The sequence below is a fragment of the Euwallacea fornicatus genome, chromosome 16 (assembly GCF_040115645.1).
Source record: "Euwallacea fornicatus isolate EFF26 chromosome 16, ASM4011564v1, whole genome shotgun sequence".
Lineage (NCBI taxonomy): Eukaryota > Metazoa > Arthropoda > Insecta > Coleoptera > Curculionidae > Euwallacea > Euwallacea fornicatus.
In genome coordinates this window covers 36,209-50,939 of record NC_089556.1, presented here as the reverse complement: position 1 = coordinate 50,939, position 14,731 = coordinate 36,209, and the positions used below count along the sequence as shown (strand labels likewise).

Here is a 14,731-nt window from a genome sequence, read left to right as displayed (position 1 = left end):
ATAGAAAATAATGGACATTTGTTGTCGTAACTCTAACTTTTTTTTGTCAAAATTGAGTACATTTGCTTTAATAATTTTTATAAATAGGACCACCTAATAAAAAAGAAAGTAGAGATATCTTTTGTGGTAAGGCAAATTTAATTAGATTATTTTACACGAGATTTAATTAGACTGGAGTGGTAGGAAATGAACTTAATAACTAAAATTATCAAGGTAAAAACAGTTCTGTACAATAGTATTACATTTTTACTCTCTAACTCTCTTTTGTACGCCTACTGTTAAATGCTATATGAAATTGTATGCTATTGATGCTGATGAATTTTAAAGTTCTAATATACATCTGTACCATAGATAATGAGGACTAATGTCTAAAACTAGAACATGTTTATGGTCTTTATCACATTGGCACGAAACAAAATCCTTTTCAATAAGTTATTAAATACTTAACACTATCATAACAATGTAAAAAAATAAACAAAAAAATTAATTCAGCTTATGTTGAGAATTATATGTTATTTGTTGTATTACTCAAAGAGAAGTCTTTTCTGTTCTATTTTGAGGTCTGTTAGCAGCTGGTTAAATAATAATTATGTTAAAAAAAAAACGATTTCGTCAGTATATGGTAATTGAAAATAAGTTCCTTGTGAACCTGATCAAGTAACATTCTTGTAAGGCGCGCTACATAAAACGCGGTAAATAAACTTATTACAATAATCACATGGCTTATTATGGTTGCATCACTTTATCTATCCAGGGTACAAATTTTTGAATATTCGTATAGACTCCTGGTAAATGCTCTCGACCACATCCAATTCCCCAAGACACAAGTCCAATAAGAGTTTTCCTGCCGTCTAGGGATAAGGTTAAAGGGCCGCCTGAATCACCTTGGCAACTGTCTCTTCCACCCTAAATATGATAGATTTATATTTAAAATGAAAAAAGAGCTATGTTTATCGCTTAAAAAAATAAAATAAGGCATTATTTATTAACAAAATGGTCCATACCTCTTTATATCCGGCACATAAAAAAACGTCATGGATGGTCTCTCTTCTTCCCGCAGCCCTAAACCATTTTTGACACCGGTCATTTGTGATGACTTCTACATCTACTTCTTGGAGAATAGAAGGAACAGTTGCCTGTCCATGCCGGGTACGCCCCCATCCAGCTACTGTAGCCATTCTTCCAGGTAATTTTATCTAAAAATTGGGAGAAAAATAGTTAGTTCTTTTCGTTCTTGTTTACGTGATTTATTCTTGACGGAAAGATTTCAGTACGACGAAATAGAGACCTAAACTTATAGATGAATTGCAATGGACGATAAAGGACAAAAAATCGGTCGTAGCGAGTAAGAGATGAATTTTTTATTGCATTATAGAATAAATTTGGGTGCTCAAATACATGATGTATTTATCGTATTTTTTACCTTATATATGAATTTAATTGATATTAACTTACCGTGGGAGATGGCAGGCATACTGGAATAATATGTTGTCGAAATCTCACTTTCTTGTTCAGCTTCACTAGAGCCACATCATTTTTAAAATCAGTCGGTGAATAAGCCGGATGAACTTCCTTTCTTTCGACCTAAAATAAATATTAGAATTAAAATTAAATTTTTTAATAGCAGACTATAGTAGAATTCGACGATTATCTTAAAATATATAGCTGACATACAATGAACCTATCAATTAATGTTTTAAATAGTACTTATTTCATAAAAGTTTCCTAAACAGCCGATTTTAACATCTTATACAATAATATGAAAAATTATTTAGTCTTACCGAGTATTCCTCAAAGGGATAAGTTTCAGTTGGATCGCGATCTTGGACATCCCACTCGCCAAGGCGTATTCTGATATTTCCGTTCGTTGTACTGGAATAGACATTCAATTTAAAACAAAAAGCTGCACTAGAGTTTACATGCACACTAAATTTATTCATTAAATTTCTGAAGTATTTTTTCAGAATCAACTGAGTTTTGAGGCAACTTTACTTTAAGACTTTATCTTACTTACGTAGCTACACAGTGTGCTGCAGTAATGATCCACCGTTCATTTAATAAGGCACCACCACAAGCCAATTTCTTCGTCATAAACCCAGTTTTGATGAGAGCCACTTGCCATGGATGAGAAGCAAATCCAGTGGAGTGTCCACCTACTATTCGATTGGATCTAGTTTGAAACTCTCCACAACCTGGAAAAAAAATTCTAGATAAGAATTAGCTAGAACAGAATCGAGCCAAGTGAAATCAATAGAGATGTGATTTGTGGAATAAATGATTGTGCTATTCAAGGTCAATTTTATGGGTCAAATAAGACATTCCCTGTTAGAAATGATTAATCTTCAGATTTGTCCTGCCTTTCCCTACAAAACTGACGAATAGGTGGTCTAAATTTTGCAAAGAAAGATATCACATAATTTATACAGAGGTGAATATTACATGTTATCGATTTCAGAGCATCATAAAGAGTGCTTGTTGTTTTTACATCCAAACGGTATAGCAAGCCATAACGTTGCATTCGCCATATTATCAAGATAACGTTAACACAAAACTAACAAAATGTGTTACAAATTTAATAGTTTATAAGCTTTAACTTATGATATTACCGTTAATAATACGATAATAACATGCAAACAAACAGAGTAATTTACGGAAGAAGCCCTGACGCACGAGGTTACTGCTACCGCTGCTACCAAATGTCGAAGTATCGAGGAATCCCGTTCGGGACTAGGGCATGCCTTGAAAACGGAGAAGGAAAGGCAGGAGTAAAAAATAGGCAGTAGAGTTATTGAAAGGCAGAGGGGAGGTCCGGTAGTAGTAAATTCGTCAGTTTGTCTTTCTATGTTTTGACATATATATGATAATACATTAACATTTCTTACTTATGGAGGTTGTTCATGATCTTATTCCGACATATACTTTAGTTAATGAGTTAGTGGAATACGTGATTGTTTTCATTTATCATTAAAAAAATCTGATTGCATTCAATTGTGGAAAGTTTAATAAAAATCACAATTTTATATGTATTTTTGGATTTCCTTACTTTGTCGTTGTTCGGCGAAATATCTTCACATCGAAATTTTTGGAAATTCTCTCAGAACCTGCACTGAATTTACTCAATCATACAGTTCAGTGAACGTAATGACTCTGATTTCCAATCAAAGCACTGATTATATGCACTACTGCGAATTGGAAGTTTCTGTGCTTCTGTTTATTTCGTAGTTTCGCCTTAAAGGACTACCTTAATTTTAGTGAAACGTTTTTTTATTCAATTAAAAACTGATATTGAGAATATTTATCTATGTATCGAATACTTCATAATTATGATATTCGAAAAAATACATTAGTAAGTTGGAAAAAATTTAAGTTTAAGCAACAGATGTTTCTGAGAAAGGAAGTGAAGAGAAGCAAATGTGGACCATTTATTAACTGTCGCAGCGCCTTATTTAGTGAAGAATAACTATTGTTTCGCCATTTTGTCAAATAAAATCAAAATGTGTCACAGTGGCACTTGCTTCATTTTATTAGGACTATAATGGACCAGTGTATGGTCACAAAGCAGTATCATAAACAGCCTTTTATAATCGAATAGAAGATAAATGATTATTATAACATATTCAATCCCGATATTACAACTCTTTACACACGGAGGAATATTCGATTTAAAACGCAGCTCTATTTCGTTTCCCTTCGTTTCAGATTTCACTGTATATTGGTTACTGCAAAAAAAGTTTATTTCGGCTGGAATACAGCAAATCATGCACCAATTCATAAGAAAATCGCTTTGTCTCAAGTCTAAAAGTTAGAAGTTTGAACACCAGAAACACCTTGAGAAGTCAAAGTACCTACAATTATTAGTTGAAATAAGATATGCACTCGATTTTAGACGTCTTAAGTTTATGTTTCCTGTACTGGATGACAAAAATTCTTTCAATTGAAGTACTCAAGAATGTATGTATTTCCTTTTACATTCTGTGAATGATTTCAAATATCAATTTTCTATAAAATAATCTATTACGTATCTTTCGAGTGGCTGAGATTCACATGTGAAATTTTTTCATTAACACAAAAGTTAGAATACGAAATTAAAGGCATATTCTGGTTTTTCTAACTACTCTAAGGTACCTTTGCCATATTTACTAAAGGAAAAAAAACATTTTATTCTCCAATTTCACTTCAACTAAAAACCAACAAAAATACTTTAAATTATTCTTTCGAAATGTTTTTGTGCAGCCAACTACCTATATGAAAAAATAGTGCTTGAAGTGCAGTCATTCATCTACATAAACAAAACAATTACCAATGTTCCCATACGGTTCAATATACCCCAATGTAGACATCTGGGTAGAATCATAATCTTCTTGATGGTTAAACCCTTGATTATGATGATGAGATACAGGCTTACTATAAACGTTCACTGGATAAATTAGACCATTGAGGTTCGGCTTAGGATGGCCCGGCCCTGGACTGTAGTCCGTTTCATGATGATGACCGACTAACGGTTTACTATTTATGAAATACGTTGATTGTTAGTTTATTAGTGGTTATTATTTGTTAAATTTTATATAATATTTGTAATATCAGGTCGGCCGATTTGTGTAACGAAGCCTACTTAGGTCGTCCATAGAATTTCAAATTTCATTCATGATTCATGCGCGTATTGCAGTGTTTCCTGATAATTGTTAACTGCTATTTCTGTATAAATAAATATTCGAAAAACAAACATAATATATTAATTATTTACTGGTATGCACTAGCAAATACCTGCAGCCGCACAAGAAAAATCTGTAGAAAATGCAACATAGATCGACGGTCCGGTTCAGTTATCGTCCATTGTTATTACAATATCGTTTTGTTTAAGTTTAGTCACGTAGTACAAGATGTATTCAATGATTTTTATTGCCAACTAATAAAATAGGCTTACCTGTTGTGAAGATTAGTAAATGCAGGCCTATCCACGTTGTTTAACTCTGGATGGTTTTCTTCAAAACTCTCTTCTTGAGGGTAGATACTAACTAGATGATAAACGTCATGATCTTGGGTGTTAAGTGATGGGTTAGAAAAATATAACAGTTAGCGTCATGATTGAGAAAGCTTAATGATTAGGTATTACGTTACATTATAGTATTGTACAAATGACTAGAAAAGTAGGTAAAGATAAAATATTTTCGGTTATTAATGTTAGTCACTATTATATGTTAGTTTATGTAGTTTGTTGTGCAGAGTTATCTAACGGGGCTAGGCAAGGCGCTTTTAATTTTTTGCAAAAAAATTTAGGTCGCAACATTTTTTTAGATCCCCCTATATTTATCAAATAATTTTTCTACAATGTGTCCTAAAACTAATAATTTTCGAGCAATCGCGGATATTGCAGAGCCTAAAATAATTATGAAAGAAATCTCGAAAACTTGAGTCAATATGAAAGTCGATCGAAATTAATCTTTCATATCAAACACAATTTCACTGTATACTTAATCAACCTCATAGACCATGCATCAAGCAAAAGCAATCGCAATATGATATTTCCTTCTTTACGTGCAAATAGACACAGTTCACACATAGCTGCGTTTTACTCTTGATTTATAACGGAACACATTCCACTTGAGTGACTATACTAACTTCATTATGCGAAATCGTAATACTGCTCTAGGGACCTTAATAATGTAATTTATTATTAAATTACCGTGTGGGAGAACGTGGTATATGCCGCAAGGAGTTGCTCCACTTTTGCATCTCCCAGTTTTAGCTTCGATAGCGTTTCGCTTTTAAATAAAGACAAACGTGGTTTTTGTTATATAGCGTGAAAATAAAACGTTCATAAATCTCCGCATATTTTATTTTTATTACCGTAACCCTTTTGTAGGGCCATGTAGGAGTTTTGTCGTTGATCATATTTTTCTCAAAAGGGATAATAACTCTAAAGAAAAAATACAGGAGATTTAAGACTTAATTATTATAATCTCAAAAAGCATTAGAATATTGATGATTAATTTGAAATGCGTTGCTCAACAAGTGCATCATGACTTTTCACAATTCAACAGACACACGGGTCAATTTGATTATTGGCCACTGGACTAAAGCAGTTCAATTAAGCAACACGTAATGCCATATAGAACCAATTCGCTGCTTCAATAGATAGTTTATCACGAAGCATCATCACTGCATACGCATAGGAATAACTTAAGACCAATTTCAACATCTTTAAAACTTACTAGCATTATGTAGGACACCTACGTCAGAATGATGACTAGGTGTTGATCCCTGTGTTATATCTGATGACTCTCTATCGACGCAGCATGCCCATATCATGCCCCCTGAGCAGAGATCTAAGGGTCTCCCTCCCCCTAAGACACAGGATATACTGAGTCCACATTCATATTTTACCCCTCGGTAGCGACATGATTGGGGAATCACTGAAAAAAAAGAAAATTTGTTAAAATTATGATGTTTTGAATCAAGACCAATAAGGACAGATTCTTCAATGTCCAGTTAGGGAGCGACAGCTGTCAGTTAAGAAGTAATTGTTAGAATAAATGTTTTGGAACTGAAGTTATAGTTTAAGTAATAGTTTAAGCACAACTTTTTGAAACACCCTTGTAATTGACAAAGATACTTTGATGGTTAACCTTGACTGCAGGCTACTTCACACGCAATTCGACAGGACATTGAAGAACCAGCACTCGTAACTTAAGTGGCATCCAGATGGATATAATTTGAATTAAGCAAGTAACAGATTGTACATATAGGGTAATTAAAAATGCCATTGTGGCTATGTTTATATGACTAACCCATACAGAAGGTGGTACTTAAGAGGTGATTGATTAATATCAGGGCCAGTGGTGCAGTTGGTTTCTAGCGTAATTAATAGTTTTAGTTTTAGTTATTAGTTAATGCTGGACGCAGCGCAAACTAATTACTCAGGCTAAAAGAATTTTTGTACTTGAGTTTTAACGTAAATTACTAGATATTCTTTACCGTTTTTTATACATTTCTGCATAAAATCTGCATATTTGTCGTCTTAAAGAAGAAAGTTCCGATAATAGGTTAATCTATCTTTGAAGGTCATCCGTTAATTATAGAGTATCTGATTAGCTGAGCTTAAAGGCGATTCCCTCAACAGAGTATCTGCGATAATTAGAATAAGTAATGTCTCAAATATAAAACCTAATTATCATATTACTGACTGATACATTAAGCGACGCATGGTTTCTCAATTAATGTTTATCGATTTTCAAGTATATTTTAGTTTCATAACTATACAGGGTAATTCATGAACAATGGGATAACCGAAAGTTGGAAATAGTATACGCCGAATAGTGATGATTAGAGAAAATATGCCTTATTCGAAAGTATCAACTTTCGAATAAGGCATATTTTGCGTTGAAAATTAAAAACTTTATTTATATTTTTGTCATTATTCTGAAAATATCTAGGTTAAATACTTGAAAATTTGTGAAATAAGGTTTTTTTAGATGACGAATAAGATTAATAGAGGACTCCATTTACGGTCAATTTTACAGAATTTACAGTTAATAACTTTTTATCCCTTATGTCTAATATAAAATTTGATTCGAAGTCTAACAGAGTGATAATATTTCTATTAATTACATATTCTTTTTTCATTTAGATATCTCGATTTGTTTTCGAGAAAACCCGTTTTTTGCTCGGTCGGTGCGTATATTTTTAGATACAGTTTTTCCAAATCGTTGAAGTAAACATGGAAGCATTTTGCTTAACCATCCGGAAGTCCAAACTTCAAACTTTTCGATTTTCGATTTAGTCTCAAATAAAAAGTATAGTTTATAAAGAACTTATAAATACGGGTAAAGAGTTCTAGTAAAGAATAGAAATCGCTGTAAACAAACTCAAAGGCAATCCCAATACGTTGTTCGAAACTCGGATATCTTTTAAAAAACGCTATGTAAAGTGTATCAATGTTGATGGTAAATATTTTGAACCATTACTTTAAATCATTATTACGTACATGATTCGTTTAATTTTATATGTATTAGAAATTGAAACTACACTTGATATGTTTTACTTTAAATTTCTCATATTATCAAATTGAAACATAGTATTGGTTAAATAATTTGTCATCCAAAACGGATAGAGATATCGAAATGAAACAAGAATATATAATAAATGGAAAAATTATTGCTCTTTCAGATTTTTAATCAATTTTCATGGTAGATATGAAAGGTAAAAGATTATTAACTGTAAATTCTGTAAAATTGTTCATAAGTGGTGCTGTCTATTAGCAACGTAGAAATTGCAAACCATATATAACACTTATTTGTTACCTAAAAAACATAACTTTACAAATTTGCAAGTTTCTAACCTAGGTATTTTCAAAATAATAGCAAAAACATGAATTAAAATATTAACTTTCAAAACTGTATATATATATTCAAAACTAGCAACTTTCGGATAAGGCATATTTTCTCCAATCGTCACCGTTTAAGATACAGTATTTCTAGCTTTTGATTGTCTCATTGTTAATAGATCACCTTATATATGCTGTGGTAGGATAAACTTAAGCAACACTCACTTCTCCCCAGCATTTCCATAAGGGAATCATGGCTTCCAGTGCCCACTGCACCCCTCTTTCCTAAACTATCCAACAACAACAGTTCCTGAGCTTGCTTCTCATTGGGTAACGTCCTGACATTGCTTATCACAGTGGTTACAATCACTATCAATACAATCACAAAGTTTATATGCAATGTGACACTGCAACTTTTGACGGATTTCCCCATAATTTTCCTAACAAGAAAAATTATTACGTTTAATAATTAGTTTCTGTTTTAAAATTCTTGATCGAAATTACAGATATTACCAGAAGAATTCGCAAGAATTTTGTATATCGGATCAACCCCCACTAATCACACCACCAATTACACTACGTCGGTCTCATCTGGATCACTAATAGCCGTCTGCTCCCCGACTGAAAATGAAACTACCGAAGAAGTTGAGGACTTTCCATCGAGAGTACCTTGACGGAAACGAAACCATATGAAGACGATTCGAGTGGCGTTTGTTATGGTTCGGTAAGTAGTCGACGGTAAGTGAAAGCAGTGAATTTATTTTCTTGTATTTAGTCCATGGGCCCATGTATGAAATGGAAGTTTTTCATTCAGTTTTTAAAATATGTAGCTTTCTGTTTTGGAAATATACATGAAAAATAATAACAATTATTTCTCTACAACTGCTAAAGTTCTTCAAATTATTAATTTAAATTAGAGATGCGGAGTAATCTAGAAAAAAAACCATGTTTATACCATGAAACACCAATCACCTTGTAGACTTTGGGTATGAACTAAGGGGGTTCAAAGAGTAGTAGAGCAATAAACAACCTTCATCTTATAAATCGTTTTTCTTTGCAATATTTATGAATTTCCGTTAGTGTACTTAGTAAATATGACAAAAAACCGGAACATAATGAATAACATCGCTCAACTTCCTAGTGGAAAACCAAAGAAAAACATTACATTTTTAATTTCGAATACCTCCAGGATTTATATCACCTACATTCCAGGATTTCCACAGCTAAAATGATAACCAGAGCCGGGCCCTAAATTACTCCATGCATGAATTCTTAAAACTGAGATTAGGAAAAATCTTATCGTTTAACCGTCTTTGTAACAAAAGAAAAACATATTTATTGCACCCATCCTAAAAAATCATCTGGTACATCGAGCGGTACTGTTATCATACACATTTGACCACGGACTATAAGGAAATCTCACCACTGTACTGGAAATACAGGGCAAGATAATGCATTGATCTAATTGCCAATATATTGTCTACAAACAGCCTGTCGGCTAATGCGACGACTGTAATTAGCAAGAAATGTTCGGTATACCTGCTTAATGGCCCATAGAAGAATGATTACAAGTTAAAAACGAAATTCAATAAGCGATCGCCATAGCTATAGTGCCATTAAGTAGCTGATGGGAGTTTGCATGAATAGGAAATTCAGATATGTGATGATAAAATATTTGCCAGCCGAGTCGATATATGACCGCCGTTAAAGGGAAATACACTAATGAGTTTATATATTTTGTTTCCAGTTACTATAATGCAAATATTTTGTGCTTTGTCACCAAAAAACTTAATCAAAAGGAAATTGACTTTAAACGGTTGCAAGTTTCTCCTCAACTTTTTGGCGTAAACACAATGCAACTCTCTGTATTAATCCTTAATTGACAATATTACAAAAATCATTCGAAGCATTTAAAGCTGATAGTGAAAGCTTCTTAAATTACCACCAAATACTTACATTATGTTTGGATTTTCTACGTTGAAAGGCTTTCACTTTTACTTATGTTGCGATATTGTTTTGGCATTCCGAAATCATTAGTCGGTTAAGGATATCCGTTTCGTTAAATTTACACCACGGACGTTTAATGTTGATCTTACAATCAGGCGCAACTTGAGAAATACGGTACGGAAAGCCGATTATACCAATTTCGAAGTGTTATAAAGACATTTTTTCCATCAACATCTGTTGTTAGATTTTCCATGCAAATAAAACATATAACAGGAAAAAATTCACTTACATGTCATATTAAATTTCTATATTATTCAGCCCATTTTTTGCGTACTCTTTAGCAATTAATTAACCGTCTCACTTTAATGCGAATTATTTAAAAATAACGTTTCCGGAACGTTTGTTATGGAGATAAGCTAAAAACCTGAGATCATATAAGATTGTGCACATACCGCTTTAGACATCCTTACCTTGAACATTCTGTCTAAAAGACCCGTTAATGTTAATTAGTTATCATTATTCGATTTATATTTAACATACATCAATATAGATACGGTAACAACGGCCGCCGTCCGTTATTTAAAAACCAAAACAAACACAGAATACGACAAGCTGCTTTCATATCGAAAATGTTATTATATCTCACTTCATCGTTATACTTTATACTTTTTAAAATTAAGGATCTAACCAATGTTGTGGTGAAGGTACTCTCACTAATACAAAAAAAGATCAGAAATTCTTACTTACATCCAATCTCATCGAAAAATCGCAGCTTTGGAGGAGTATAGTAGAGTTTTTTCTTTTTAGATGGTTCCTCCCCTGCAAAAAAATAACATTATTGAGTTTTTTTCGGAATACTTAGGGTGATGTAAGGACAAATTTTAACAGTATAAAATGGGCGTAAATAAGATACTTTGATGGTTGTACATTTAGTTGGTTGTAAATTACAGTTAGGCCTTGATTTACAATTACTAAACACAAACACTATTAAGAGTTAAATTATGAATTATCCGGCAACTTTAGTTGTACGCTAAGTACCACAAAAGCATTGAGATACACTCTGAGTATTGGTCAGTGTCTTGATTTTCATAGAAATCAGCTCAATGCTAATGTTAATCACCTCAAACCATTTCCAAGTTTTTTTTCAATTGCCGGCACAGTAGAACTACTCAAGAAGTCAAACATAGATTTTTTTATTAGAAAAATATTACAAAATTGTTTAAGGCTGAGGAAGATAAGGCATATTAAACAAGCTCAGGGCGAATCCCAGACACGGATGACTCGTAAAAAAAAACAATTATCTTTAGAGTTTCTAAATATCTTCTAAACTAGGCTCCCATCGATCGTGCCGGCGAATAACAAGTATTATAAAAGTGAAACCCATGCAATACTATACGTAATTATAATTTTTCAATACCTGCACTGTAAACTATAATGTTACGCACGAATTTGAGAATCTATTGTTTAAAAGCCGGGTTTCATAAAAAAAAGTAAAAGCACCACATGGACGATATGGTTCTTAGACACAATGCGACAATTTTGCTATATCCTCGATGTCTTCTATAAAGAATTCGTAATAGTTTTGGTTTTACAGGAAATTATTATATGAATGTTTGCTTATTTTGGAGCAATTTGCATTGTTATGAATTTGAAACATATTTGACACATTTCTGTATTTTTCTTCCGCATTGCTAAGTAAACTGCTTCCTCACTTTTTTTTATTCATCAGATGCTCGATAACGTAAACACGCGATAATGAAAATATTGGTGTAATGTAAACGCAAAATTCATACTATATAATTCAGTGAAACGAGCGATAACGTAAGCAATATGTACGCTCGATGAGGATAATAAAAAAAGTAAATAATCAGCGCTCATTTAGAAATTTTAAAATTTCTATTGATTATGTCTCTTCAAAAACCGTTGGCATGACTAGCAGTATATTCCTGAAATGTTTCTACAAGTGCTTTGTCCCAAAGGTACGACAATGAATTTGTAATTACAAATACTCTACATATTTATAATTTAAGGTTTTTAATTTGTAGGTACAAAATTTTCTAAACAAACAAAAACTTTCAATAAAAACCTTGTTACTATAATGAATTAAGTCATAGTTCAAAGCAACAACTGAGGAGCGAGAATGGATTAATTTTGGTTATGTATAATTCGCCCAACGCAAATACCTTAATTCATGGATTAGAACGTAATAATAAGACTCACAAAACTAAACTACGGAAAATTTTTACTTTCATCTGTCTTATCAAAAAATCCCAAAAACATATCTGAGGCTTCGAAACAGATCATATTAGAGAAGCTGTTTGAATTTTGCATATGGCCTGAAATGCAGTTAATCAGCACACTATTCAAAAATGTTGGAACAATCTTTTTTATATCAATGATCAAGATAAAGATGATGTTTCCCTTACCATAATTAGGGAACAACTGCGATCCAGTGGTGATGTTCTTGCTAGAACGTTATTGGATGTTCTTGATTTATTGAAAATAGTTAATCCCAATATTGTTTGTGCTCCAGGCTAATATTAATTTATGGAACTAATGCAAGCAGATAAATGATATTAATAAGGAGGAAGATATGGACAGTGAAAACCTAGGTCCGTTTTCACTTTCTGTGTGAAATACAGGGTGTTAAAAGTTGATAAATATTTTTAATAAGTTCGGGCCTGCATTAAATATTTTTACCAAAAAATGGCGTAATGTTGGTATAGAAATACATCTTTTAAGAGAAAAACACATTTTTAAATGGAACCAGTGGCGTCCCCAAGGCCATGATCCTGATTGTTTTTTGGAAAAATATGTTACGTCGCTGCTCTTTCAAAAAATAAAAATAATTTTCTTCATTCTAGTTCTTTTTGTTAAAAAAATGGTTTCTTAATTTTTTTTTGTAACATCAATCGTTTTCATACGAAAAAAAATGTAATTTCTTACTGTATTGAACACCAAGTTTGATAAAAATATTTAATGCAGATCCGGACTTATTAAAAATATATATATAGCAAATTTTAAAACCCTTTATTTCAGACAGAAAGCAAAAACGGATTTAGATTAATATAAAATTTGTTCTCAAAATCGCTCATAGAGTCACTCCCTAAATTTATGACAAACTATTCTGAAACACCCTGTATACAATTTCTTAAAGACGAACTAATTCCTACATTATCCAATTGGTTTCCTAGTAAAGTAAACCCAGACATGTCGGACGAACGTATTTGACAGATGAAACTTTTCCAAATCGGTGAATAGGAAGAAGAAACTCAACACAATGATCGCCGAGATCTCCCGATCTTACTCCTCTCGACTTCTTTTTATGGGAATATCTGAAATCGAAGGTTGACAATACGAACCCATATAATAGTGAGGAATTCAAAGTATGAGACAATAAATTAAGTAAATCATTCCAAATATTTAAAAATATATGAATGTTATATTACTGTTAAGGGCTGTGCCAAGAAGTCAACGGTGAATATTTCGAACAGTTGCAAAATTAAAGGAAATAATAATTTAATTGTTTAAAATTTTGTTTATTTTTAGCATTATTTTGCTCTATAATGAAAAATAATATGTTAGATAAAAATAAAGTCAGGTTAAAAAGATCTTTAAAATGATGTATCGCTTGAACTTCCTTTCCATTTAAACTTTTAAGGGTAACTGTCTCCCTTGCTAAGAGGTTGACAATTATATCCTGAGACTACTATCAAAAAGTGTATCGGGTAACATAAAAATAGACGTGTTTAAGCAATTTTGCGAAAAATCATACGCTACGTAGTCACCAAATTTATTCCATTTAAAGTTACTACACGGTATGTGTAATGTATTCAACGTTAAAATCACGTTCACCATAGTAAACATTTCGATAATGTGAACTACACTTAGATTAAATGAGTTTACATTATCGAGTGTCTGCTATATTAGCATTCCGCGATAACGTGATGTTCAAAAGTCACACGGATCTCGCCAATCTTACATTTTCCTTAGAAAGCTAAGAATAGACGCCTAACACAGCGCCTATTAAGCATTTGCGAAGACCTCGTTTCTTCTTAATATCTCACATGTGCTTAGCTATTATTTACCTTTTATTTCATTACTATCCGTTCCGGCAACATGTCGAACGTAATATCCAAGAAGCATTAACACAAAACAAAGTATCACATTTTTGGTTATTGAAGTTTTCACCAGAGCTTGCACTACACGCATTTTTCCCCGTGCGAAAAGTATCTAGAGCGTAGAAAATTTTATGAGGATTTCACTTGTTGTTTCTCATAATAACAATATTCGTAATGAACTGTTTTTTGGTCGCTCTTGATGGTACTTAAAACGCAAAAAATCCTTGAAACTGAAGAACCAAATTGACGGTGCTTCTTCAGAGTTAACGACTCTCATCCGCGCGTTTCGGTAATTTGGCGATTACACACTAATTGGATACGGGCAGGCACATCCCAGCGA

The 14,731-nt window shown here is 32.6% G+C and overlaps 1 protein-coding gene across 10 annotated transcripts; it reads right to left on the bottom strand.

The window, feature by feature from the left end:
- Positions 1-117: 117 nt before the first annotated feature.
- LOC136344240 (serine proteinase stubble) lies at positions 118-14,714 on the bottom strand. Of its 10 annotated transcripts, none has more exons than XM_066291497.1 (10): positions 14,359-14,714; positions 11,018-11,089; positions 6,213-6,413; positions 4,925-5,015; positions 4,301-4,506; positions 2,015-2,192; positions 1,782-1,872; positions 1,456-1,584; positions 1,005-1,196; positions 118-906 (listed from the first exon to the last, which is right to left on the bottom strand). In XM_066291497.1, the coding sequence occupies exons 1-10, from the start codon at positions 14,480-14,482 to the stop codon at positions 727-729; spliced, it is 1,464 nt and encodes a 487-aa protein (XP_066147594.1). In that variant the 5' UTR covers positions 14,483-14,714; the 3' UTR covers positions 118-726. The 10 variants fall into 10 exon arrangements, with proteins under 10 accessions (XP_066147594.1, XP_066147593.1, XP_066147596.1 ...); XM_066291496.1 differs by lacking the exons at positions 11,018-11,089; positions 14,359-14,714 and adding exons at positions 8,549-8,763; positions 8,837-9,020; XM_066291499.1 differs by lacking the exons at positions 4,301-4,506; positions 4,925-5,015 and having other exon boundaries at positions 14,359-14,691.
- Positions 14,715-14,731: the final 17 nt, after the last annotated feature.